Raw genomic sequence first — 25,742 nt, 5'->3', positions numbered from 1 at the left:
ATCTTGCGTTTCTGGTGTGATGGTGTGGCCAGGACTTGCTATGGTGGGAGAATTGGGTTCTGATGATGCCAAATAACCTTGGTTTATGTTATTTATTTTTTCATGCTTGCCCCCTGCCATCTGGTTATCTCTAGTGCTACCTGCCCTTGCTAAATCTGACTGGAATCAGTCCTTCCTGTGATCCTGGTTGTATCAGAACTCCTCAGAGTCAACCTGTCTCTGTGATCCTGTGACTCTGTGATCCTGTGACTGACTCTGAGCTTGTTAGAGCACTTGGGAGTGGGGCTTCCTCTGTGTGTTGTGGGTCCAGCTACAGAGCTTGTGCTCAAGGTCTGCTCAGGGCACCAACCCAGAGAGACCAGTCAGAGATACTTTTTTTTTTTTTTTTTTGGTTTTTCGAGACAGGGTTTCTCTGTGTAGCCCTGGCTGTCCTGGAACTCACTCTGTAGACAAGGCTGGCCTCGAACTCGGAAATCCGCCTGCCTCTGCCTCCCAAGTGCTGGGATTAAAGGCGTGTGCCACCACTGCCTGGCTTCAGAGATACATTTTTAAAGAATAAAATTGTGTTAATTTTTTTTGTTTGTTTTAGTTTGTTTGGTTGTATTGTTTCCCGAGACAGGGTTTCTCTGTACAGTTCTGGCTATCCTGGAACTCACTCTGTAGACCAGGCTGGCCTCAAACTCAGAAATCCGCCTGCCTCTGCCTCCCAAGTGCTGGGATTAAAGGCATGCACCACCTCCCCACCTGCCCACCCTACATATAAACACTAAGTTTTAATTGTTGTTTTGTGGGCTTCAAAAACCAGACAGAGGGTCAGGAAATGGTGTCTGGCTCATCACCACAGCACCTGGAAGGCTGAGGCAGGAAGAGAGGGAAGAGGGAGGGAGAGGGGAAGAGAAGAGGGGAAGAAGAGAAAGGGAGGGGAAAGAAAAGAGAAAAAGAAGAAGAGGAGAAAAGAGGAGGGGAGGAGAGAGGGGGGAAAGGAAAGAAATCAGGCAAAGTTGTTTTAGGCCTAATGACGACATAAAGCCAAAAGAAACCCCAGAAAACAAGCCCTGGCACTGGAAATCTGGCACATGGCTGCTGTCATGAGGGGCAACTTCTACTGTAAATCAAATGGTGGCTCCATTGAAGATTAAACAGAACTACTATACAATTCGGTAACCCCACTTCTGGGTGTATACACAAAAGAACTGAAAACAGATCAATAAAAATATACTATCTTAATATGTAAGCAAGTAAGTATTACCTTATTACACTACACAATTGAAAATATGCACTGCGTGGGTGAGGTGGCACACATCTTTAACCCTAGCACTCAGGAGCAGAAGTAGGTGGATCTGTGAGTTCAAGGCTAGTTTGGTCCATACGGTAAGTCCCAGCTCAGCCAGGGTTACAAAGTGAGACCCTGTCTCAACATATGTAAATAATAATAATAATCATACAACAGACTTCCAGAACATCCCTTCTGGAAGAGACTACTAAAACCGCCACCAGCTTAGACCCTGCCCTGAGAAGTCCAAAGGTAACGTGAATCACAGAGGCTCCATGAAGTGCTCAAGAGACTTACTAACAGATTTCTCTTCACCAGAACACCTATCCACCCTCCACTCTAGACGGCCGATAGCAAACTTAAGTGTACAGAAGATTCGACTCAGATGTGGAGCTTCTCAGGGAGCCACTAAATTTGTATCTTTTACTTAGACTGACTACACCATTTCCCACCACATAAATGATGACAAAGTGAGATGAAAATGGGATTGTAATCTGAGAAGCCCTCCTCATACTTTGCAGTGCTGGGCATCAAACCCAAGGCTTCTCACATGCTAGGCAAAGACTCTACCACTGAGCAATACTCCCAGTCTGGGGCTTGCTCAATTTTTCATTGATGAAAAAAATGAAAAAATCAGTTACAGTACTCCCTGTCCAGAGTAACACACTGAGTGTGGTGCAGCGGCCTTGGAGTCGGCTTTCCGTGTCGGACGGCGCTCCTGCCATAGTTCACCTGACACTACTTCGCAGAGCTCCATTACTCCAACAGCACCTAGGCATATCAGCTTCCTGTGGAGTCTTGCTATAACTCATCGATATTCCTTACACAGACAGAAAGTGAGATGAGGAACAATATGATTTACATTTACCATGGCCAAAAAAAGGCAAGAAAAGGTAAGCCCCAATTAAATGCAGGTAAATGCAAGTAAAGTTAGAGATAAGCTCTGCTAACCAGGAAGTGTGGCTGTCCGACTACCATTAGCCATCTTTCTTCTTTTATTCAACTCTCTTTTGAAAATTCAAAAGTCAGCCAGGTATGGTGTGCACTCCTTTAATCCCTGCACTCGGGGAATACCAAGACAAGGAAGCAGGAGTGGGTAGTTGGTGAGAAGGGGGTGGAGGGATGGGATGGGGGGTTCTTGTGGGGGAAATCTGGAAGGGGGATAACATTTGAAATATGAATAAATAAATAAATAAATAAAAGCTAAAGGGGTTTGCAACCCCAAGGAAGAACAACAATATCAACCAACCAGACCCCCCAGAGCTCCCAGAGACTAAACCACCAACCAAAGAGTACACGTGGAGGGTCCCATAGTCTGGCTGCATACGTAGCAGAGGATGGCCTTGTTGGGCATAAATGGGAAGAGAGGCCCTTGGTCCAGTGAAATCTCAATGCCCCAGTGTAGGGGAATGCCAGGGTGGAGAGGGGGAGGGCAGGGGGTGGGTGGGTGGGAGAACACCCTCACAGAAGCAGGGGGAGGAGAGATGGGATAGAAGGTTTCCAGGGGCAAACCAGGAAAGGGGATAACATTTGAAATGTAAGTGAAGAAAGCATCCAATAAAAAATAAATTAATTAAAAAAAGAAGTTGACAAGTGAAAAAAAAAAAAAGCAAGCTCAAAAGCCCACACAATGAATCAGCAGGCAAAGGTCTCACCACCAAGTCTGATGATCTGAGTTAGATCCCTGGGACTTCGATGGTAGAAGGAGAAAATGGAACCCCTCCAAGTTTTCCTCTGAGCTGCACATGGAAGCCACATTGCACAGACACACTCACACACACACAAAACCATGCATGTCCCTACACATATACACGCACACACAAAACTCAATAAGCAAACAAACATAAAACTTCTTTTTTTTTTTTTTTTTTAAATATTTATTGGTCTTCAGCGCGAAATATTTATTGGTTGGGGGGGGGGTCCTTCCGAAGGCTAATTCGCTCCTGACGCTCTCCCATACAGTTCTTCTTTTTTTTAAAGATTTATTTATTATGTAAGTATACTGTAGCTGTCTACAGACACCAGAAGAGGGTGTCAGATTTCATTAAGGGTGGTTGTGAGCCACCATGTGGTTGCTGGTATTTGAACTCATGACCTTCCGAAGAGCAGTCGGTGCTCTTCCCCGCTGAGCCATCTCACCAGCCCAAAACTTCTTTAAAAAGTAAACTAACAGAAATGTCTGAACAAATGCAAACTCTTGTACAAGTGGTTACTGTATGAACTGGACACACCTGGCATTAACAATCAAAGGAACCGTTTCTCAGTGTCTCTCTCTGGCCTGAGGCTAGCACCTAGACTAGGCTGCTTCAAGTGAATGTACCAGAAAGCCATCTGTCTCTGTCTCCCTAGCACTGGATTACAAGATAGATGAAGGAACAAAAGAAAAAGAGAGAGAAGGGAGGTAAGGAGAGCAGAAGGGAGGACAGGAAAGAAGAAAGGAATGGAAGGGGGAAGGAAGGGGGTTCAGGTAGAAGGGAAGAAAAGAAGGAAAGGGGAGGGAGGTGGGAGGGATAGAAGAGAAAGGGGAAGAGAGAGGGAGAGGGGGAGAAAGGGAAGGAAGAAGAGAGGGAGGGAGAGATAGAGGAGGGAGGGAGGGAAGGAGGGATAGAAAGAGGGAAGAAGGGAGGGAGGGAGGGAGGGATAGAAAAGGGAAGGAGGAAGGGATAGAAGAAGGAAGAAAAGAAGGAGGGAGGGAGAGATAGAGGAGGGGGGAAGAAGGGAGAGAGGGAGGGATAGAAGAGGGAGGAATAGAAGAGGGAGGAAGAGAGGGATAGAAGAGAGAAAGAAAGAGGGAGGAATGGAGGGATGGGAAAGGAAGGGAAAAGAAAAGAGAGGAAGGAAGGAAGGAAGGAAGGAAGGAAGGAAGGAAGGAAGGGTGGGTGAGTGAGTTAACAGAACTGTTAAGTAATGCCTATTCTCAAGCTTCAAAAACTGAAGATACCACCAATTTTAGTATCAGAGTGATAATCTTTTAATCTAATAGTACTTAATAATGAAGAAAATTGTATAAAGAAAAAAAAAGGACATTTAGAAAAATAAAGAAAATATGGGGTTGAGGAGATAGCTAACCCCATACATAATGCTCTTGCTGTACAAGGATGAGACCTTGGTTTAATGTCCAAAACCTAAGCTGGACTTGGTGGCATGTGCCTATAATCCCAGTACTGGAGAGTGAGAGGCAGGGTGACTAATGCAAGCCTGCTGCTGGCCAGCCTAGCCTAACTGTCAAGCCCCAGGCTACAGAGCGGCCTTGTTTCAAAAGCCACAGGGTCAGGACCTAAGGAGGAACAAACCTGGGGTTGTCCTTAGTCACACACACACACACACACACACACACACACACACACACACACACACACACGTTGTACATACAAGCAAGCCTACGTGCTCACACACACATAAATAAGAAGGCCCTTCTTGTCAGCTTACATCACTGACTCCCAAGTGCTGTGTTCCTCTCCTTACTGCGGTTCTCACTTACAGACGGAAACAGAAGCTCGACTCTTCAAGCATAACTGAGCGAAAGCAATCATGTTGCTGACTAAAAGGAAACAGCGTAATTTTTTTTCCAGTTTATAAGTCATTCCACTTGAACTTTTTTAGTAATCTAACCATTCCTTTCAGTGTACATTTTCTTTATGAAAATCTGTCATATGAAGAAAATACAGCTTTCAAGACTATGAGTAGCTCTGCCACATTATTTTCTTATGAGATTTTTGAGCTATCAAATCAAAATTAAAAGCATATTTAACATGTGAAAACTTCAATCCATGGAGTTGTGTTTCCATTAAAGGATATTATACTGAAAATTGAAATGAACAAGAGAAGAAAGTCAAGACATCTATGGCCACTCCTGAAATGAGCGCACAGTACAGCACTCACAGCGGTGGCAGTAGCCCATGGCTCTCGTGGCCGCTCCAGTGCATTGGAGGAGGGCCCTGTGCAGCCTGTCTTGCTTCCCTCAGCAGAACCTCTCTTCATACTTCCTGCCTGTGTCTTCTATTTTGCCAGGGAGGCAAATCTGGAAGGAAAGCTAAAGACAGAAACGAGCCAGGAAGCCTCACTCTTGAGGCATTTCCTTCCCCTGGGAATAGAAACATGAGGCAGGAAGCGGCTCTCATCACACCTGCTAACGTACAACCACTGTACGAAAGACAGCAGCAGCTCACACCTCGCCCTCTAACAAATTTATTACAATTGGATAGATCTGATTTGAGTAGGAGATCAATTCCCAACTTTTATGCGGAACTAACACCAATACAGTACTTGCAAAGTCGTTCGGACATGTTACTAAACAAATAAATAGTTTCAAACCACACAGTTACCAGAGGACCCACACCACGCCGCAAGCCTTGAGCTTTAGTCCCCATCCCAATGCTCTGGGCTTCTCATTCACACAGTGCTCGAGACTAAAGCCCAGGGCCCTGTGCATGCTAGGCAAGCACCCACCCCTAAGCTGCTCCCCAGACAGCAACAGTTATTCATGTAACAATTTACTCACATATGTGATCTTACCTTTCTGGCTTTGTTTCCTAGACATTGCAGTTTTCTCACAATCAAATTAAAAAAAAGAAAAAGAAAAGAGAAAAGGAAAAAAAAAAGGAAAAGAGAAAGAAAACAAACAAAATCCAGAAGAAATGATCTTCGTCCAAGTTCTAGGAACCCTGCTAGTTTAGAAGTGGCTGTAGACGTCTGTACTTGGAGGTAACAGACACAAAGTCCTGGCTGTTTCTAATTCTGTTCACTGGCTGTCAGCTTCTTCTTCTTCTCTGATATCAACTTCTTGTCAGGATGTATCATTGCAGACAGTCATGTCTTTCCCCAGGGAGATTCTAGGAGGAAAAACACAAACACATTTACTATTACAGTAACAAGTAACATTCTTGGGATTTGAATTTCTACAAAACTAGTTTCAGTTAATAAAAAGCACCATTTTCTGAAGCAAACCTAATCTTAGAATCTGATCATGTTAGTTGAAAAGAATGCTTCTTCTCTCTGGGACTCAGGTCTCTGTCTCCTAGCCTGCCAGCACGGCCCAGAGCTTTGAGTACAGTGCTGAGCCCTCGCCAAAGCATCTTTCTGCAGCAGATGGAGATTATTACAGGAAACCACAAGTGACCAAAGTGCAGAGAACTGCTCACCGTGACGCCCAGCCCAAGCTGAGACCCGCTCACGCCAACGCATCGCAACACAGCCCCTATACTTAAGATTTGGGGAACACTGAGAAAGATGGGGGGAGGACTGCAAGAGACAGAGGACTAGAAGACTGTCTAGATATGACAAGGAAGCTACACCCATGAAACTCAACTATAAATACAGCTGTCCAAACAAGACCTGACAATGACAACACCAGCTGGCAGGCCATGGATGAGGGGACTCCCTCCAGGACTCATCCTTAGATGAGCAAACACAGGCAGTAACTGCTGGGAGGGGAGATTAGTCTCCCCAGGCATGAGCCCCCAAATGGCTACCCAATGCCAAGGCTCACACAGAAAACCAGCAACCAATGGACTCAGCACACGGCATGGATATATTTATTGCATACATACATGTGAAAATAATAATCAAGGAAAAAGAGGCCATGACTTTGAGACAGGAAGGGAGGCAGAACATGGAAGAGGTTAGACAAGGGGAAGAAATGATATAATTACATTTTAATATATTTTAAAAGTACATTTTCATTTTTATTTTGAGATATATTTATTCTGGGTGGTGGTGGTGCACACCTTTAATCCCAGCACTCAGGAGTCAGAGGCAGGCAGATTTCTGAGTTTGAGGCCAGCCTGGTCTATAGATCAAGTTCCAGGACAGACAGGGCTATACAGAGAAACCCTGCCTTCAAAGAGAGGGGAAGGGGATTGATCTTTATTTCTTCAAATCCATCAGAAATAACTCTATGAAAAAATACAATCAAGGAACTGAAGAGGTGGCTCAGTGGTTAGGAGCACTGGCTGCTCCTCTAGAGGACCCAGGTTCAATTCCTAGCACCTACATGGTGGCTCACAACTGCCTGTAAGGCTAGTTCCTGGGAATATGCACATGCATGCAGACAAAAATCCCCATACATAAAACTAAAACAAAAATACAATTATAGCCCAATGTCTGTAAAGAATGCTCAAAATATACTACACAACACAACATATCTGTTAACAAGAGAAAGCCTTGGAAGAAACTCCTAAGAACTCCATTTATTTATTTGTTTGTTTGTTTCTTCATTCATTAATTTAATATGTATGGGTGATTAATTATCCACATGTATATCTGTGTACCAGGAGCATACAGTACTGAGTCCAGAAGAGGGTGCCAGAGCTCCCGGGTCTAGAGTTACAGAGGACTGTGAACCTTCTTGTGGCTGCTGGGAACTGAACTTGGATCCTCTGGAAGATCAGTCCGTGCTTTGAACCACTGACCCAGCGTCTCCTGTGAACTTCTTTATTACATCATATAAAACAAGCACATACAAACCACCCATGCCTATGGGAACCCTGGACTATGTATCCTTTAAAAAGCTTTGCATCTGCTCTTCCAAAGGTCCTGAGTTCAAATCCCAGCAACCACATGGTTGCTCACAACCATCTGTAATGGTATCTGATGCCTCTTCTGGTGTGTCTGAAGACAGCAACAGTGTACTTACATTAAAAAAAAAAAAAAAAAAAGCTTTGCATCCTTCATATACAAATGACAATATCATGCTGCAGTGCCAAAGGTTTCAGAGGCTGTGAGTCCTCTCTCATCCTAGTGTCTGTAACAAATGGTATCCTTGGTAAGAAGCCAGGGCTCAGCCTGAAGTTACTGTCATTATCAACACAAATAACAGACAGGGAGATGAGGCAGAAATTTAAAGGGGAAATCTGGAAATAAGACTAGGGAACCTTGAAGTACTCTACAGATTCAAGGTAAAAATATCACAGAGCCAAAATTTCTTAAATGTCTCTGCTGACCCCTAGCCTGCACGTAGGTGCAGAAAGGTCATGAGAAGATCTCATGAAAAATAAGTTAAACTATACTCTGAAAGTTTCAATCTTAAAGATACTCTCAACACCCGCGTGCGCATACACACACACACACACACACACACACACACACACACACACACACACACAAACACACAAACCTGCAGGCAGAGGGTAGAAGCACAATCCTTAATTAACCAATCATGAATTGGCCACTAAGCTAGCACACTCTCACATATTGTTGTCTTTCTAGTAAACCAAACTTAAATTTTTTTAATTTAAAAATAACAACAAGCTAAGGGTGGTGGCTCTCAACTTCATCCTTGTAGTCAGATCTCGGTGAGCTTGGCGCCACCCTGGCCAGCAAGTTCCAGAACAGCCATGACTATGTAGAACAGCAGCATCATGGAGTGGAGCCATCCAGAGCCTAGAGTGCTACAGAGGGCAGAGCTGGAGAGGTGACCCGAGCCCGTTGGAGGAGCCCAGATCATGTGTGGATCCCAGACATTGGAGCAGGAAGCTGTAAAGTTGAAGTTGCCTTGAGGACTCCAAAATGTTAGAGATAGCAAACTGTGGGGGACCTGCCTAAGAAAGCTGCTAGCAGAGAGTGGAAGCAGCCCGGGAGGAAGCTGCTGCTGCTTGTGAATGCCAGCCAACAGCAGCCACCAAGGATGAAAGGAAGTAGAGATCTCAAGAGCGCTTTGACATCACACATGAAGCTTGCAGTTTGCCCAGCTGGCTTCTGGTCATTCTCTGGCCCAGTACTTCCTCCAGTATTTTGAAGTAGCAATGTACACCCTGTGATGTTGGAGGCATATGATCTACTTTTTGACAGTTTACTGGCTGGATGAATCTCAGAAGAGACTTTGAACTTTGGACTTTTAACACTGTTGAGACTGTAACAGACTAAGGGACTTATGAAGTTGGACTATGTGGAGAGCGGTAGAGCGGGAGAGGCATTTGCCTTGACAAGATGGCGCCTACATCCGCTGTCGACTCCTGGTAAACAACTGTTTGCGCATGTGCGTAGAGTGAGGAGGCGCCAGGTCACAGCCCGTCCCGGGACATCACATGGGGTGATGAGCAAGCAGGCAATCATGGGCGGACACGCCGCGCTGTGGTGTATATATAAGCAGTGCCGATTATTGGCTTAGTGTCCGCGTGTCTTCTTGCTGGCGAGACAACTGTGCGGGCTACAGGACTAAATGTATTTTGCATTATGCCATGACTAAGTATGACCACGCCATAGACTCATGTGTTTAAAACAAGCCTATGGGCCAAGGAGTAGAATGTGGTGGTTTGAATATGCTTGGTCCAGGGAGTGGCACTATTAGGAGGTGTGGCCTTGGAGGAAGTGTGTCACTGAGGGGGTGGGCTTTGAGACCCTCCTCCTAGCTGCCTGGAAGCCAGTCTCCTCTTGTTTCCCTTCAGAACAAGACTTAGAACTACTCTCAGCCCCTCTTGCAGGCCCCGTCATGCTTCCTGCCTTCATGAACTGAGCAGTCCTGCTGCCACAGACTGAACCTCTGCACCTGTAAGCCTCAATCAAATGCTGTCCTTTATAAGAGCTACATTTGTCATGGTGTCTCTCCACAGCAGTAGGCACCCTAACTAAGACAAGAACATTTGCTGCTCTTGCTGAAGACTCAGGTTCAATTCCCAGCACCCATATGGTGGCTCCCAGTTGGTGTGCATTTCGAGTTCCAGGGGACCCAATGCCTTTTTCTAGCCTCCACAGGCACCACGCATGCAAGCGGTTACCAGACATACATGCAAGGAAAACATCCATAGACATAAACATTTTAAAATTCTTTTTGTTGTTGTTTTTGTTTTTCAAGACAGGGTTTCTCTGTGTAGCCCTGGCTGTCCTGGAACTCACTCTGTAGACCAGGCTGTCCTCAAACTCAGAAATCCACCTGCCTCTGCCTCCCAAGTGCTGGGATTAAAAGTGTGCGCCACCACTACCCGGCTTTAAATTCTTAATGTACAGTTTGCAATTACAATTAAGCATAACTTCTGCAGGAAAATTAAAACCACTTCAAACAAAAACTAACTGGCTCCAACAGAATGGAAAAGGCATAGTGGGAGGGAAGAGCAGGGAAGAGGGCAAGGTAACTGCTTTCCCCATCGTGTGAGGGCTTCTAAGTAGACATCTTGAAAGTGCTAGCTTTCATCTGCTAAGGCACTAAAACACGCTGAATTATTTAGCAGCAGTTTAATTAACCTTTCTTTACTTTTTCATAGACAGTTAAATGTTTATTTTAGCAAATACCAAGAAAAATATAATCATAATTCAGTAAGGCATCTTAAGGGATAAAATATATATCATCCTGTTTTATGATGATTCTTTTTTTTAAGATTTATTTATTTATTTTATGTATATGAGTACACACTGTAGCTGTGCAGATAATTGTGAGCCTTCATCTGGTTGTTGACTTTTAGGACCTCTGCTCACTCTGGTCAAACTCTGCTCCCGCTCCAGTGGAGTCCGCTTGCTCAGTCCCTGCTCACTCTGGCCCAAAGATTTATTTATTAGTATATGTAAGTACACTGTAGCTGTCTTCAGATTCACCAGAAGAGGGCATCAGATCTCATTACGGGTGGTTGTGAGCCACTATGTGGTTACTGGGATTTGAACTCAGGACCTCTGGAAGAGCAGTCAGTATTCTTAACCACTGAGCCATCTCGCCAGCCCTATGATGATTCTTTACATAGTAAATAATACAGATATTAGAAACTATTTTTAAGATTTCTTTCTATTTTATTATTGTGCATGAGTGTTTCGAAAGCATGTTAAATACACACATGCACGCATGCAGGGCATGCAGAGTCCAGAAGAGAGCAGCCAGATCTCCTGGAACCAGCCTGTTGTGCTTTTTGATTTGTTTTTTATTTTAGGTGTATGGGTGATGTGTGTTCCTGGAGCCCACAAAGGCAGAGGAATGCACTGGATCCGTGGTGGTTTGAGTGAGAATGACCCAGGCTTACAGATTTGAATGGTTGGTCCTTAGTAGAACTATTTGTGGAAGAATTAGGAGGTGTGGCTTTGTTGGAGGTGTCTTGCTTGTAGTGGGCTTTGAGGTTTCAAAACCTCACACCAGACCTGGTCTCCCTCTTCCTTGGACCTGTAGATCAGATGTAAGCTCTCAGCTACTGCTCCAGTGCAATCCTGCCTGCCTGCTGCCATGTTTCCTGCCATGACAGACATGAACTGATGACCATCTTGAAACTGTAAGCAACCCCCAGTCGAATGCTTTCTTTTATAAGTTGCATTGGCCATGGTATCTCTATACATAGTAGAACAGTAACTAAGACAGGATCCCCTGAAATTGGAGTTAGGACTGGGCTATCCCAAATGGTTGCTGGGATCTGAACCACTGTTCTCTGGAAGAGCAGGCAGTGCCAAACTGCTGAGCCACCTCTTCAGCTCCATTGAAACAACTTTTTTTTTTTTTTTTTTTTGGTTTTTCGAGACAGGATTTCTCTGTGTAGCCCTGGCTGTCCTGGAACTCACTCTGTAGACCAGGCTGGCCTCGAACTCAGAAATCCACTTGCCTCTGCCTCCCAAGTGTTGGGATTAAAGGCGTACGCTACCACTGCCCGGCTTGAAACAAGTTTTAATGTAAAAGCTCCATTTGAGATTTTGGTAGCCTGCAGGATGTGTAAATTCAAACTGGAAAACCAGTTTGTATTCCCCCAAGGGTTTTCCTCTCTAGGCCTTGGCTGAGACACGAGTCACCCTGCTGTGTACAGTTCTGAGTGGTGGGTTCACTGCGGTTTATCTTGTTTCCTTCCTTCTTCTGGTCTCAGGATCTTGCTATGGAGCCTACAGTGGCCTGGAACTTACAATGTTATCGCCTCGGCCTGCTGCATGTTGGGATGGCAGGCTTGTACCAGTATGCCTGGCTTCATTTACATGTTTATGCTTTCTCAGCTGTCTCAGTGGTCCTTTGATAGACGATTCATTTGTCCCTGGTTCCACTTTCTAGTAGTACACAGACAGAAGGGCATCTTATTACAGATGATAAAAGAAATAACAAGTTGAAGATGCTCATCAGAGAAATGGGGCTATAGGAGTGTGGCACCGCCAGGGACCCCAGCACTAAGTCCAGCCTGAGCCGCAGAGCAAGAACCAGGCCAGCCAGGGCTGTCCAGCAAGATTCTGCCTCAGTAGAACAAAACAAAACTCAGAGGTTGGGTGTGAGAAGGCTAAGGGGATGGCACTTGCTACCAAGCCTAAGTTTCATCCCTGGACCCCACAAGGCACAAAGTGATACTAGTCTCGAAGGTTGACCTCTGATGTCCACACGCACTCTGATACATACACACACACAATAAAGAAATAGGTGAATAATTTTTAAATGGAATCCACAACCTGTAATAAAATAAATAGATAAATAAAAATACCTAGATACATAAAATAAACTCACTCAATCCAATAGTATTCCAGATACAAGTCACAGCAATGGGTACAGAGACCTAGTGAAGGACAAGAGAGCTGAGGACAAAGCTGGGCCACACAGGAGAGCGAGCATCAAATGGCATCTGAGTAACCCCTGGCTGCTGATTACACACATCCAAACCACTTACTCCAAAAAAATACTTAGGTTTAGATTTGTGGTCAGCTTTCTGTCTCCTGTGCTCGACAACTATCCCACTCTAAATCTCAGCATAATGAGATGAGCAGTCTGCCTACAACCCTGTCAGAAACAGTCATCGAGTCAAGGTAGCACAGTGATACACTCCCCTGATCCCAGACTCTGCAGGCTGAGGCAGGAGGATTAGGTCTGAGGCCGCAGCTAAGACCTTGTTGAACAAACAAACCAAAGATCTTCCATGCAGAGTAAAAGTCTAAGTTAATAAAGACTTTGAGCTCCTGTCTTCTGTCTTCTCTGACTAGCTCACAGGGCCACATGACAGCAGCATAAAGACAACGGTAATCCAGGGCTGGCTGCCCAGCTCAGCAGGGAGACTACTTGCCTCCCACCTTACCCAGCATCCAGTAGGGGTGGGGAGAACAATGCATCACTAGTTCCATTAAAGGGAAACGGTGGGCTTCCCCAACGACTTCCCAAAGACATTCTGTGGCATTACAAGCAACTGTCTCTTAACAGGAAGGAATGAAGGAAACACTGTCTAAACATCCGCTATAACCAAACCAGAGGACAACTAGATGATCTCCTGAGACACTCGGGAGAGTTGAACACTCAGAGAGAACACTGCACTTGGTTCAGTTAATGTTGAATTTATTTAAAGCATCCTAATGTCTATTCTTCGTTTGTAAATGTCTCTGTAACTGATAGCTGTCAGACCCATCCCTTGTCCCCACCGGACTTCAGTGAAGGACAACCAACCAAGCAGCGATAGGCTGCCTTCATGAGCACAGCTGCTCTGAATGCCCTGTAGCTGCCTTGAGGAATCGGCAGAGCAGCCACAGCTGCTGGTTGCTTCAACAGGCACTGTCTCAGCTACAAGAGCTCCAAACAGCTGAGGCTGGGCATCTGCTTGCCTCACAGGCCTCAGTAGATCTAAATGACCCGGTGCCTATTTTTCACCCAGGATAGAAAAGAAGCAACTCCCTCGGTCGGCCAACAGGAGGCCTGGGACTGGTGCAAATAAAGATTTTCATGTGTGAGCTGAGCCATGATTCGTGGAATGAGGGCCTGCGGTGTGACTGGTACAGAGTCCTGCTGCACTTACACGAAGGTCCACCATAATAGATGCAAACACCCTTATGCCACCACCACCACCACCACCACACACAGGCTCTACAGGTAACTTCCCAGCAGTTTCCTGTGTTGCTCCCTACTACTACACATGGCCCAGTAAAAGGCTTGTCTCCACTGCTGGTGGTGCATACCTATAATCACAGCACTCTACAGGCTGAGGCAGGATTGACCCAAAAGCTGGAAAACAGAGACAGCATCAAGAGGAGGGAGTGCTGATGAACCTATACTCACTGAACTGAAAGATGGAACACAGGGTCCTGGAATGATCCCCTGATGTCAGTCAGCATGGACACATGCCTTCAAGCTGGGACAGAACCGGTAGAGCAAGAAACACCAAGTGCTCAAAGAAGCAGCGCTTGGGTAACTTACTCTTCCAGACCATTTGCCTCTGGATCCTCTCCCTGTGGCTGGTGACTCAAAGGTGAAGTCTAAGAAAAGAAAGGCTATCAAGGGAGAGCCTTAGACACCTCTCACTAGGTAGCTGGGGGGGGGGCAGACCTACAGCTTACTAGGTACATCAGGCTGGTCCCAAGAACTCAGAGATCAGTCTGCCTCCCCCTGGCATGATGTGATTGGTGAACCATGATGCCCAGCCACAGCAGCATTTGTCATAATAGCCAAAGGTAGAAATGACCAACTGCCAAAAGAGAGAGACAAAATGTGCCGTCCATATTTTAAAAACTGGGATTTAACCACAAAAATGGGTGTGATTCTGCCAGAGATATTGTGAGCTGTATCATCAAGTGCCAGCTTGGTTATAGCATCCTTCAACAGATCTTCATTTTGGGTTCCAGACTGCTTGGTTACCTTCGGCAAAGGCAGGAGGACCAGAAGTTTGAATGTAGTCTTGGCTACATACAGACATTCTGTCTCACGAGAAGGAAAAGGAGAAATATAATGACACTTCTGTATGAAAATGTCATGGTGAAACCCATTACGCTGTACACTTCCTCCAAAAATTAAAAGTCAGGTAGGATTGTAATTCTGAGACTCAGAAGTTAAGGAGCACTGGCTGCTCATGCAGAGGGCCCAGGTTCAGTTCCCAGCACTCACAAGGCAGCTCACGACCTTCTATAACTCCAGTGCCAGGAGTTGTAATACCCTCTTCTGGCCTCCAAGGACACCAAACATGCACAGCATATACAGACTACATGCAGACAAAATATCCATACACATACTGACTAAAACAGGAGGAAAACTATTAGCTCAAGGCTAGCCTGATCTACAAAGTGAGCCAGAGCTATGGACAATCCTGTCTCACAAAAAACAAAAACAAAAACAAAACATTTCAGTTGTTAAGAAATTAATGATAAAAAAATTGATAATATACTTTGGCTATTTCACAGTGGCCAACAGAATATATAAGAATCTATGGCTGGGCAGTGGTGGCACACACCTTTAATCCCAGCACTTGGGAGGCAGAGACAGGCGGATTTCTGAGTTCGAGGCCAGCCTGGTCTACAGAGTGAGTTTCAGGACAGCCGGGGCTATACAGAGAAATCCTGTCTCAAAAAAAAAAAAAAAAAAAAAAAATCTATGTTAGCAGTTCACTGTCCAATCAAAACTGTAGGAGCTAGAGCTAAAGGCACTTGCTGATCTTTCAGAGAAGCTGGGTTAGGCTCCCAGCACCCACGTGGAAGCCCACAGGTTAGGTTCCCAACACCCACGTGGAGGCCCACAGGTTAGATGCCCAGTACCCACGTAGAGGCCCACAGGTTAGGTTCCCAACACCCATGTGGAGGCCCACAACCAAATGCAACTCCAGTTCTAGGAATGACACTCTTCTGTCCTTCAAGAGCATCAAGCTTTCATGCATTCAGATGGTACACATATATACACACATATACATATATACATACCTATGCACACATACACACCTATGCACACATACACACCTATGCACACATATACACCTATGCACACATACACACCTATACATACATACACACTATACACACATACACATCTATACACACATACTCACCTATACATACACACACATATACACATATACACCTATAGACGTATACACACTTATACACACCTATGCACCTATACACACATATACACACCTATACACATATACACACCTATGCACATATACGCACCTATACACACATATACACACCTATACACACATACACACCTATGCACACACACACACCTACGCACATATACACTTACACACATATACACACCTATACACACATACACACCTATACACATATACACACACCTATGCACAGAAAATAAAAATGAGATTTTAAGGGGCTGGAGAGCTGGCTCAGCAGTTAAGAGCTCTTACTTCTCTTGTAAAGGACCTGGGTTCAGTTCCTGCAGAAGCAGGTGGAGCTCTGTGAGTTCAACCCCTCAAAGCAAGTTCCAAGCCAACGAGGACTGACAGTGAGATCCTGTCAAAAACTAAACTTAATTAATTAGTTAATTAATTAAAATATAAATATAATAGAGCCCTTCTCAATGAGATGCTTACATAGATGGTTTGTTCAGAATATGCAAGTGGGCTTACAGAGCAACTTACTATACAGGCATAACCCAACAGAATAAGCAGAAAAGCCACTTGAGTGACACACTTAACAATGCATACTTAGAAACAGTAGGCCAGCAAGAACCAGCTGTGTGCTAACCACATCGACAAGCTATAATCACAGACCAAGTGGATAATTCAAGGAGAAACGGTGCTCTAGGGTTAAGAATAGGCTTAAAACCCCAGCAAGCCAATTACTACTCAACAGAACCATGTGGTCCACATAGACGACAGTGCGGGTTTTACAAACTCATGTTTTCACTACTACCCACACCAAAGGAACTGACACCAGCAGTGTTCTCAAGCTTAAAATACTCGTCCATACACATACACACACGCACACGCACACACACATCACTTAACTACATTATATAGTGAGTGATCTTATCCTAACTCCCCCCCTCGGTCCCAAAACTCTTGAGCCTAACTAAAGAATGCACACACATATATACACCGCACTGCCAATATCATGTCATTCTTCTGGTTGAATAATATTTTTAAAAACTCTGAATTACCAGCAATCCAATGTTAACTTGGGGTCTGGGTCAGTAAAAAGGCCCCCTGCAGCTGGTGAAAATCCCCCAACACGTCTAAGCTACTTGTACATAACCCGGGGTGGGGATTTAGCTCAGTGGTAGAGGGCTCGCCTAGCAAATGCAAGGCCCTGGGGTCATTCCTCAGCTCTGAAAAAAAAAAAAAGACAAAATACTTGTACCTAACCACAAATTCGTCACAGGACCCTGGCTACTAAGCTAAGCTACATCTTCACTCTGCGAATGTCTCAAGGTTTGGGACTTCCACAGAATGTGAACAGCGATGAAGTGCACTTCAAAACCCACGCCTGCTCTGCTCGCTGCTGAGCTGCACGTGACCCCGTGACAGTAGATGCTGGGCTCCGGTGAAGCCTCACTGCTCAGCAAACTAAGAGCAAAGGGTTTATAAATAAACATCAAATGTAAGAGCTCAGGACCAATTCAACCGTCAAACAGTCACCTGAGCTTCACAGAGACCCGCCACAGCTAAGTCTGGCCTCACCAAGTCTCCACAAAGCTCCAAGCAAACAGAGTATGAACCCAGAGTCACTCTGAGACTCAATAATCATAGGCGAGATGTAGGCATAATTAGCCTCCATGGAGCACTCAGAACAAATAAAACTCGAGGTGGGGCCACCCTCAGGGCCAGTGTGCTACAGCTATTTCAACTTTACATTTGGTATTATGTGACAACTCAGACCCATGAAAAGAAAGAAATGGAATCAAATGACTTCAACTTCACTTTCTGCTCGATTCCAGCACTCCAGCGAGCTATCACAGATATCTGAAGTAGCTCGGTGTAGCAGCATTCATCTGGAATCTCAGGAGACTGAGGCAAAGGACTGTCTGGATTGGCTCAGGTTTCCAGGCCAGTCTTGATTACACAGGGAATTTGAGACCAGACCAGCCTAAATGGTAAGACCCTGTATAAAACAAAAACCAACCAACCAATAACAACAAAAACCAAGCATCTGTCTGGCAGTTAGATAATTTCCTTTTCTTTCTGTGTAGCCCTGGCTGTCCTGGAACTCACTCTGTAGACCAGGCTGGCCTCCAACTCAGAAATCCACCTGCCTCTGCCTTCCAAGTGCTGGGATTAAGTTAGATCATTTTCAATGAATGAACTAAATATAAAAGATCTACAGTAACCAGTAACTGATGCAGGTAAAATCTCTGTAAATGAAGAAAAAAGTACACCCAGGCAAGCATACTGAAAATGTCCTACACTACTGACATTTTTTAATAGCTACAACACTCTGAGGACAGACTCACAGTTGCATATGTGGATGAAAAGATCTGTCCGGGACAAATGGCTCCTTCTCTGTTAGAAAACTGACCAAAATATTTCCTTTAAAATCATTTCTACTGCAACAGTCCTGCCAATATAGACAAGAATTAGTGAGCAAGCGCCACCCCTTATACATAAATTGAGTGCTGCCTTCAGTCAAGCAAGTAATGTAATTACCACTTTGAAGTAACTAAATTTTCTCAAAACATTAAATGTGGAAAGCCAGGCATGTGGCACACATCTGAAAGGGAAAGGTATGGGGCTATCTTGAGTTGAAGGCCAACCTGGAAGGCTGACATGGGGACGTACCCCTTTAATCCCAAGCAGGCACATCTCCAAGTTTGAGGGCAGCCTGATCTACCTACATACTGAGCTCCAGGCCATCCAGGGCTCCACGGAGACCCTGTTTCAGAGCAAACCAAACACACAAAGCCAGCCTGGACTACACAGTAAATTCCATTCTAGTTTGGGCTACAGAGAGAGCAAGCTTGCCTCAGAAACAAGCCAGGCACAGAGGCACATGCTTGTGTCCTAGCACTTCATAGTAGAGGCAGACAGGAGGATCAGGAATTCGAAGTCATCTAAGGTGTACGTAAGTCTGAGGCCTGTCTGGGCTTCGTGACAACCTGATCTCAGAGGAAAAACATGTTGCTGGGTCATACAGTAATTCTTCACTGTTATAGTTGTATTTTGTAAGACAGTCTAGTGCTATAGCCCAGGCTGCCCTTGAACTAGAGGCAGGCCTCATGATTCAGTCCCTGGAGTTTTCCATTGCAGGCACAAGCCACAACACCTTGCTTGATCCAGCAATATCACTGAAAACTAAAAGTAAGGACTCTAGATATTATTCACAATAGCCCAAAGGCATCAAGCAACCTAGATGCCCACTGAGGATGGAAAACAAATTAACAGGGCTACAGGATGCTCTGGTGAACACCTGGGCTCAGCTACTCAGAGGATGAGGCAAGAGGCTTATTGGAACCCAGGAATTCAATGGCATAGTGCATGTGGCCCTAAATTCAATCTCCAGTGCACACAAGCATGTACACACACACACACACACACACACACAGAGAGAGAGAGAGACAGAGAGAGAGAGACAGAGAGAGAGAGACAGAGAGAGAGAGAGAGAGAGAGAGGCAGAGACAAACAGAGAGGCAGAGACAGAGAAAAATATAAGACACCATTATCTACAGAATACACAGAATTCCTGCACTCACTGAGACAGGAGGGAAACAGTAGAATCATGGTTGACAGAGGCTCAGCAGAGACAGAGAATGAGGAGTTGCTCTTTAGTACGCAGTGACTGTTTAACTTTGAAAGAAAAAAGTTCAGCCGGGTGTGGTGGCATACATCTTTAATCCCAGCACTTGGGAGGCAGAGGCAGGCAGATTTCTGAGTTCGAGGCCAGCCTGGTCTACAGAGTGAGTTCCAGGACAGCCGGGGCTATACAGAGAAATCCTGTCTCAAAAAAAAAAAAAAAAAAAAAAAAAAAAAAAAAAAAAAAAAACAAACAAAAACAAAAAAAAAAAAAAGAAAAAAGTTCAGATAGATGATGGTGTCCAGCCATGAGAGTATCTAATGCTGTGGTCTGTACATTAAAAATGGTCAAACTGTCCTCTAGCCTGATTCTGGTTTAATAAATTAGTAAAAGTTATTTGCTTCTTTGTTTGTTTGAGACAGAGTCTCCCTGTGTAGACCTGATTGAGATGGATTTATATCTTTCCACAGTAATAAATAAATGAAACAAACAAGACAGAATAGTTAACCCTTTGTGGCAATATACGTATATGTATGTGTTTGTGTATGTGTATATTTATGTGTATGTGGGTAAGGTGATCTACCAAGCATGCTTTGCGGACTAGAGCCCAGATTATCTGCTCCGAAAGTCAGGCCCTCAGTACCTAGGTAATGGACGCTGAACGCGCGCTCCCAGCAGCTAAGGAAGCTAAGCCCTACTCTACACGGTCTTTTTTTTTTTTTTGGTTTTTCAAGACAGGGTTTCTCTGTGTAGCCCTAGCTGTTCTGGAACTCACTCTGTAGACCAGGCTGACCCCGAACTCAGAAATCCGCCTGCCTCTGCCTTCCAAGTGCTGGGATTAATAGGCGTGCGCCACCACCGCCCAGCTCTACATGGTCTTTTGGTCGAGTGATGAAGGGGCTCCTGCTTCCTAGAGATGAAGCAAACACGAGCTTTTCCTACCAGTGTCCTGTGAAGGCAGAGAGACTGATCTAAGCAGATGTACTCCTGAGAGAGAAGGACGCTTCTCTGTCACTCCCAGCTTTAACACAATGGTTCTACAGTGGGAAACTTCAGGTAGCAATTAAAAAAAATAGTACCTAGAAATTTCTTCCCATACCAATATTGAGTGACTGTTCAGCATCTAGAACACACAAAACCTCAACAAAAGAAAATGCCGTGCCGTGCCGTCCCTTCCCCTCCCCTTCTGCTATTCACTAGCATCCGTAGCCTGATGAGCCTCTAGGGATCATGCTGGTGTTTTGGCCAGTAACCTACAGCTCCTGCCTCAGGCCCCAGCTGTTTCTCTGTTCTATCCATTCTGGGCTTCCTGTCTATATTTAGATATAATACCAGTATCAACTGTGGATCAACAGGTGCTTGGAGAGCCCTTGAGCACTGAGCAGTTTTCAATTGTTTTCCCAAGTTAATTGGTTCTGGCTCTGCAACTGGCTGCCTTGATTCCTCTAAGCATGAGCACCATGCGCTTCTTCAACTAGACTAAACAGGAAAAGTGTGACCACAGGACAAATCTCAGAGAGATGGTCAGCACTACTGCGGGACCCTAGAAGTCTTTAAAAGATGGAATTATTCTACAAACCAATCCAAGCAAAAGCACTGTTTGTTGTCAAAACAGATGTGTGCATGCCTGTAATCGCAACATCTTGAAAGCTGGGGCAAAATGATTAAGGAACGAATGGGCTGTATTACAAGACCATCTCCAGAAGGACAGAGGGCAGGAGGAGAGGCAAGAAGTTGTCATAACAGACTCAAGTTTCAACCAGTTCCTACTGCTTTACAGAAGCATGGCTTAGCAGTTAGGAGCTCTTTCAGAGGAGTTTGGTTCCCACAGCAGGAAGCTTCATGGCTGCCTGTAACTCCAGCTCCAGCATACATACTGCATACACACGCAGAGACAGACACAGACACATTGACACACAGACACACACATGCAAGCACACAACCTGTTTTGAAAAGAGTGGATAGGCCAGTTCATTCCTGCAACACCAACAGTTGTGGGGGCTGAGGTGGGAGGAGAACCTGAGCCATAGCATGAAACCTGTAAGACTTGTGGCAGAATAAAAGAGGACCCAAGCACCTGGCCTGGTGGTGCATGTTAATCCGAACGCTCAGGAGTCAGGGGTGGATGACTCTGTTGAGTTTGAGGCCAGCCTCGTCTGAGCTCCCAGTCAGCCAGGGCTACAATGAGACTGCCTCAAAAGAAAAACCGAAAACACAAGAGAAGAGGAGCACGTGTCTCAGTCAGTTGAAGCCCTAGGTTCCATGCCACATGAATAGGACATGGCTGCCTGTCTGTGATCCCCTATAATCCTGGCCCACAGGAGGTGGGAGCGGGAGGACTGAAAAATTAAAGAAGCTGTGCAAACAGATTCAGGTCTGGATCCAGCTTCCTCACTCACTCATTCTGTGACTGTAACAAGTAATTTAATCTCTAAATTTATTTATTTCATTTTTTGTTGTTGTTTTTAGTTTTTCTGAACAAGATTTCTCTGTGTAGCCCTGGCTGTCCTGGAACTCGCTCTGTAGACCAGGCTGGCCTCAAACTCAGAGATCCGCCTGCCTCTGCCTCCAGAGTGCTGGGATTAAAGACGTGTGCCAAAGCTGCCTGGCTTTTTTTTTTTTTTAATTTCTAAATTTATAAAGAGAATTATATTAAATGTGATGGTTAATTAAATGAGATTATACATGAAAGAACAATCTTAGCCCTTTGCCTAGACCACTACAAGGTCAGGAGCCACTTTTCACTAGTGACACTATAATCTCTCCTGGCTTTGACCTGGAGGTGAGGGATGAGGCGGGGCCATAGTGCAGGTCCAGGACAATCTCAAACTATGTAGGCAGAGATGGAGGTCCTTGTCCTGACCATCAGGCCTCTCTTTTCCAAGTGCCGAGACTACACTTCTGCGCCAGTCTATCTGGTTTCTCACTTGACCCTTGTATAAGAAAAGTACCATTTATCCAGGCATGGCTGCCTCATGTGCCTGTAACCCCAGAACCCTGGAGGCTGAGACAGAATTAAGAATCACAGGCCAGGGGCTAGAGAGATGGCTCAGTGGGTAAGAGCACTGACTGCTCTTCCGAAGGTCCTGAGTTCAAATCCCAGCAACCACATGGTAGCTCATAACCATCTGTAATGAGATCTGATGCCCTCTTCTAGGGTGTCTGAAGACAGCTACAGTGTACTTACATATAATAATAAATAAATCTTATTTAAAAAAAAAAAAGAACCACAGGCCAGCTTGGGCAACAGAGTGATAGCAACTCTAAAATATTTTTAAAATTTTAAGTACAATTTAGAGACCTGACAAATGGCTCTACTGGCTAAGCTTGTGTACTGCTCTTGCAAAGGATCAGAGTTTGATTCCCATTACCCACCTCAGGAGGCTCAACACTGACTCATCTCCAGTTCCAGGGAATCCCAACCCCTGTTCTGGCCTCTGGGGGCACTGCTACACACATCATCTAAAATTATATATATATTTAATTTTTAACTTTTTTCATTTATTTATATTTATTTATTTCTGTTTCTCAAAATAGGATTTCTCTGCATAGCCCTGGCTGTCCTTGAATTCCCAGAGATCTGCCTGCTTCTGCCTCCTAAGTGCTAGGATAAAAAGCATGCACAGCCACCATCAGGCTATAAGTAAGAATTTTTAAAGGTATATTTTAGGTCATGACTTTTGGATGTTTAGAAGAATATTTATAATGCTGCTGCTATCAGAAACACAGCTGAAAAATATAAACCCATACTGCCCCGAAGTTTTAGTTTAGATGAGTCAGCAAAACTTCATGTCTCACAAATGAAAAAAAAGCTTAACGCACACATCTATGAACGCATAATGATAATTATAGCTTCGGGATCTGTGATCCTCTAGCCAGTGCCAGATCAAATACAAGTCCAACGTAGTGGATCACTCCTGAAATCCTAGCAGCTGGGAGTCTGAGGCAAAAGAAGTTCCACTTCAGGCCAACTGGGGTTACACAGTAGGTCACAAGCCAGCACAGGTTACAGATAAAGACTAAGTGACCCCCCCCCCCGTGTGCAAAGGGAGGGGTTTGAGGGGGGGATACAAAGTCCATAATAAGCCCGAAATACTTTTTCACAGTATTCCCAAACCTTCTTAACTCAAAATGCAAGAATGTTGAGGCAGCTTGACCGTTAGAAATCCACATCACTGAACAACTGCTAAAAATAAAAACCCAAATTCTCTTCCCCAAGAACAAAACCAGATTAGACGGGTTTATGAACATTTTTTAGCCAGAACATTTCTCACTGGGAAACGAAAATTCTAACAAAGGACAGACAACTTAAATTTAAAAAAAAAAAAAATCACAGTTATTCATTACTTTTCAATCCAAACACCTTGAATTCCGCAGTATCGCTGACCTCGCTCATGGTAAAGTACTGCTGGTGATGTGTTCTCTCTTGCTTCAATAAATACGGAGAAATTATGTACAGCAGTCTGCTGAGCTGATTGGGAATAAATATTACAGTTTTGCCTTACAACAAAATGAACTACAAATAATAATAATAAAATTACTGGGAGACTGGCTTGCATGCCTTAGCAAGGGGCCAAGACTAACCCACTCTCTTAAAAAAAAAAAAATCATCTTGGATGAATTAGGAGACGAAGACCCTCTGGAGCACCTACCTACCCTAGGCTCTGCTTTAACTCAAGAGCAAACTCGTATCTCTTTGCCTCTCTCTGCCTTTCCTAGTCCGTTTTCCTCTCAAATTCCGAAATTGTCCTTCTCCCCTTTAAGTCCCGTGACGGCACTTGCGCCCTCAGCACCGCTGACACCATGCAGAAGTCTTACTTCACATTTCAAAGATCCCATTATTTCATTCTTTTCGATCCCGCACGTAGTTTCGTAAATCCAGGACCGCACACACGCTCACGCCAGAGTCCCCTCACTCCATTGTTTCTCCGGCCTATCCCCTGGAAACTCCCCAACTCGGACCCGTGTGCTTCGCTCGCCCCTTTCGCCCCAGAAGCCCGCGGCCCTCTCCACGCTGCAGGTCCCGAGGGGCTCCCGGTGCCCCTCCGCTCGGCACCCCAACCCCCAACAACTGCCCCTTCCCTCTTTTCCCTTCCTCGAGCCCTCCCTCCACCTCCGGCCCCTCTCGCCCCCGCCAACCCGCTTCACCCCAGCCTCACCTAGCCCGGGCTCCCCGCAGCCGCCGCGTCCCCCAGTTCCGGGCTCTGCGTTCCGGACGCTCCCGGGTCCGGGATGAGGAACGAAGAGCCTCCGCCTCCTCCTCGCCCTCGTCCTCGTCCTCGGGAGCCGCCGCCGCCGTCGCGGCCGCGCTCCTCCCCCAGCTCGCCCGAGGCCCGGCGCCGCCCCGCCCCCACCGCCGCCTTCTCCGCTTCCCTCGTCCGCCGGGCGGCGGGCAGAGACTCGCAGGCAGGCGCGGCTGGGACCGGAGTGCCCGCGGATCCACAGCGACCCTCGCCGCTCGCTCGCCCGCCCGCCCGTCCGTCCGTCCGCACTCGCGCCGCTCGCCCCGCTCGCCGCGCCTCGGAGCCCGCGCGTGCGCGCGTGCGCGCCCGCCCCTTCCCCGCCGCCAGCCGGAGCGCAGGGCGCGTGCTCGCGCCGGCGCGACCCCGACGCGCCGCACGCGGGAGACCCGAGCCCCGGGGGCGCGCGGCCGGGTTACCGCTCGTCTCGGGCACTCTCCCTTCGCGCCGGGCTCGCGCGCCTGATTCCCGGCGGGAAACCGGGAATCACGGAGGGGCTGAAGGGAGCCGGCTGGGAACGGCGAGAGGAGCGTCCGCGTGCGGGGAAGGCGACCTAAAGCGGCCGGGCTAGCAGTGGGCGCCAGCTTGCCCCAAAGTGAAGAGCCGAGCGGGAACTGGCGGAAAGAGCCGAAACTCTCCGGAGGTGGCCGAGGATTCCCAGCGGGAGCCTAGAGCTGTTTGCTCCGGGTCTGCAGGCACGTCCGTCCTCTCTCGCCCGGAACGGTTCAGCCGCTCGCTCCCTTTAACTTTGCCCGCTTCCCGACCCACCTTCTGCTCCTAAAGGTTATTTCAGAGCCGCCGGGCCACCCAGCCTGGTGGGAGAGGTTCAGGAGAGAGGATGTGCGGGCGGGCGGGCGAACCTCACACTTTCTGCGTCCCTCTGCGTGGCTGTGATGAGGAACGCCTGTTGTCGAATCTTT

General features: G+C 46.1%; 1 protein-coding gene across 1 annotated transcript in view; it reads right to left on the bottom strand.

Moving 5' to 3' along the window:
- Spats2 (spermatogenesis associated serine rich 2) overlaps positions 1-25,131 on the bottom strand; it is a 78,076-nt gene extending 52,945 nt beyond the window's left edge. The window contains exons 1-2 of the mRNA XM_031355200.1: positions 24,742-25,131; positions 5,789-6,105 (exon numbers count right to left, since the gene is read on the bottom strand). Coding sequence (XP_031211060.1) covers positions 5,789-5,813 — 25 coding nt within the window. The 5' untranslated portion in view covers positions 5,814-6,105; positions 24,742-25,131. The remainder of the gene's footprint in view (positions 1-5,788; positions 6,106-24,741) is intronic.
- Between the last annotated feature and the right edge of the window lie 611 nt (positions 25,132-25,742).

Source organism: Mastomys coucha, unplaced genomic scaffold (assembly GCF_008632895.1).
Source record: "Mastomys coucha isolate ucsf_1 unplaced genomic scaffold, UCSF_Mcou_1 pScaffold11, whole genome shotgun sequence".
Lineage (NCBI taxonomy): Eukaryota > Metazoa > Chordata > Mammalia > Rodentia > Muridae > Mastomys > Mastomys coucha.
Note: the sequence above shows the minus strand (reverse complement) of the source record. Positions and strands in the feature narration are given on the sequence as shown.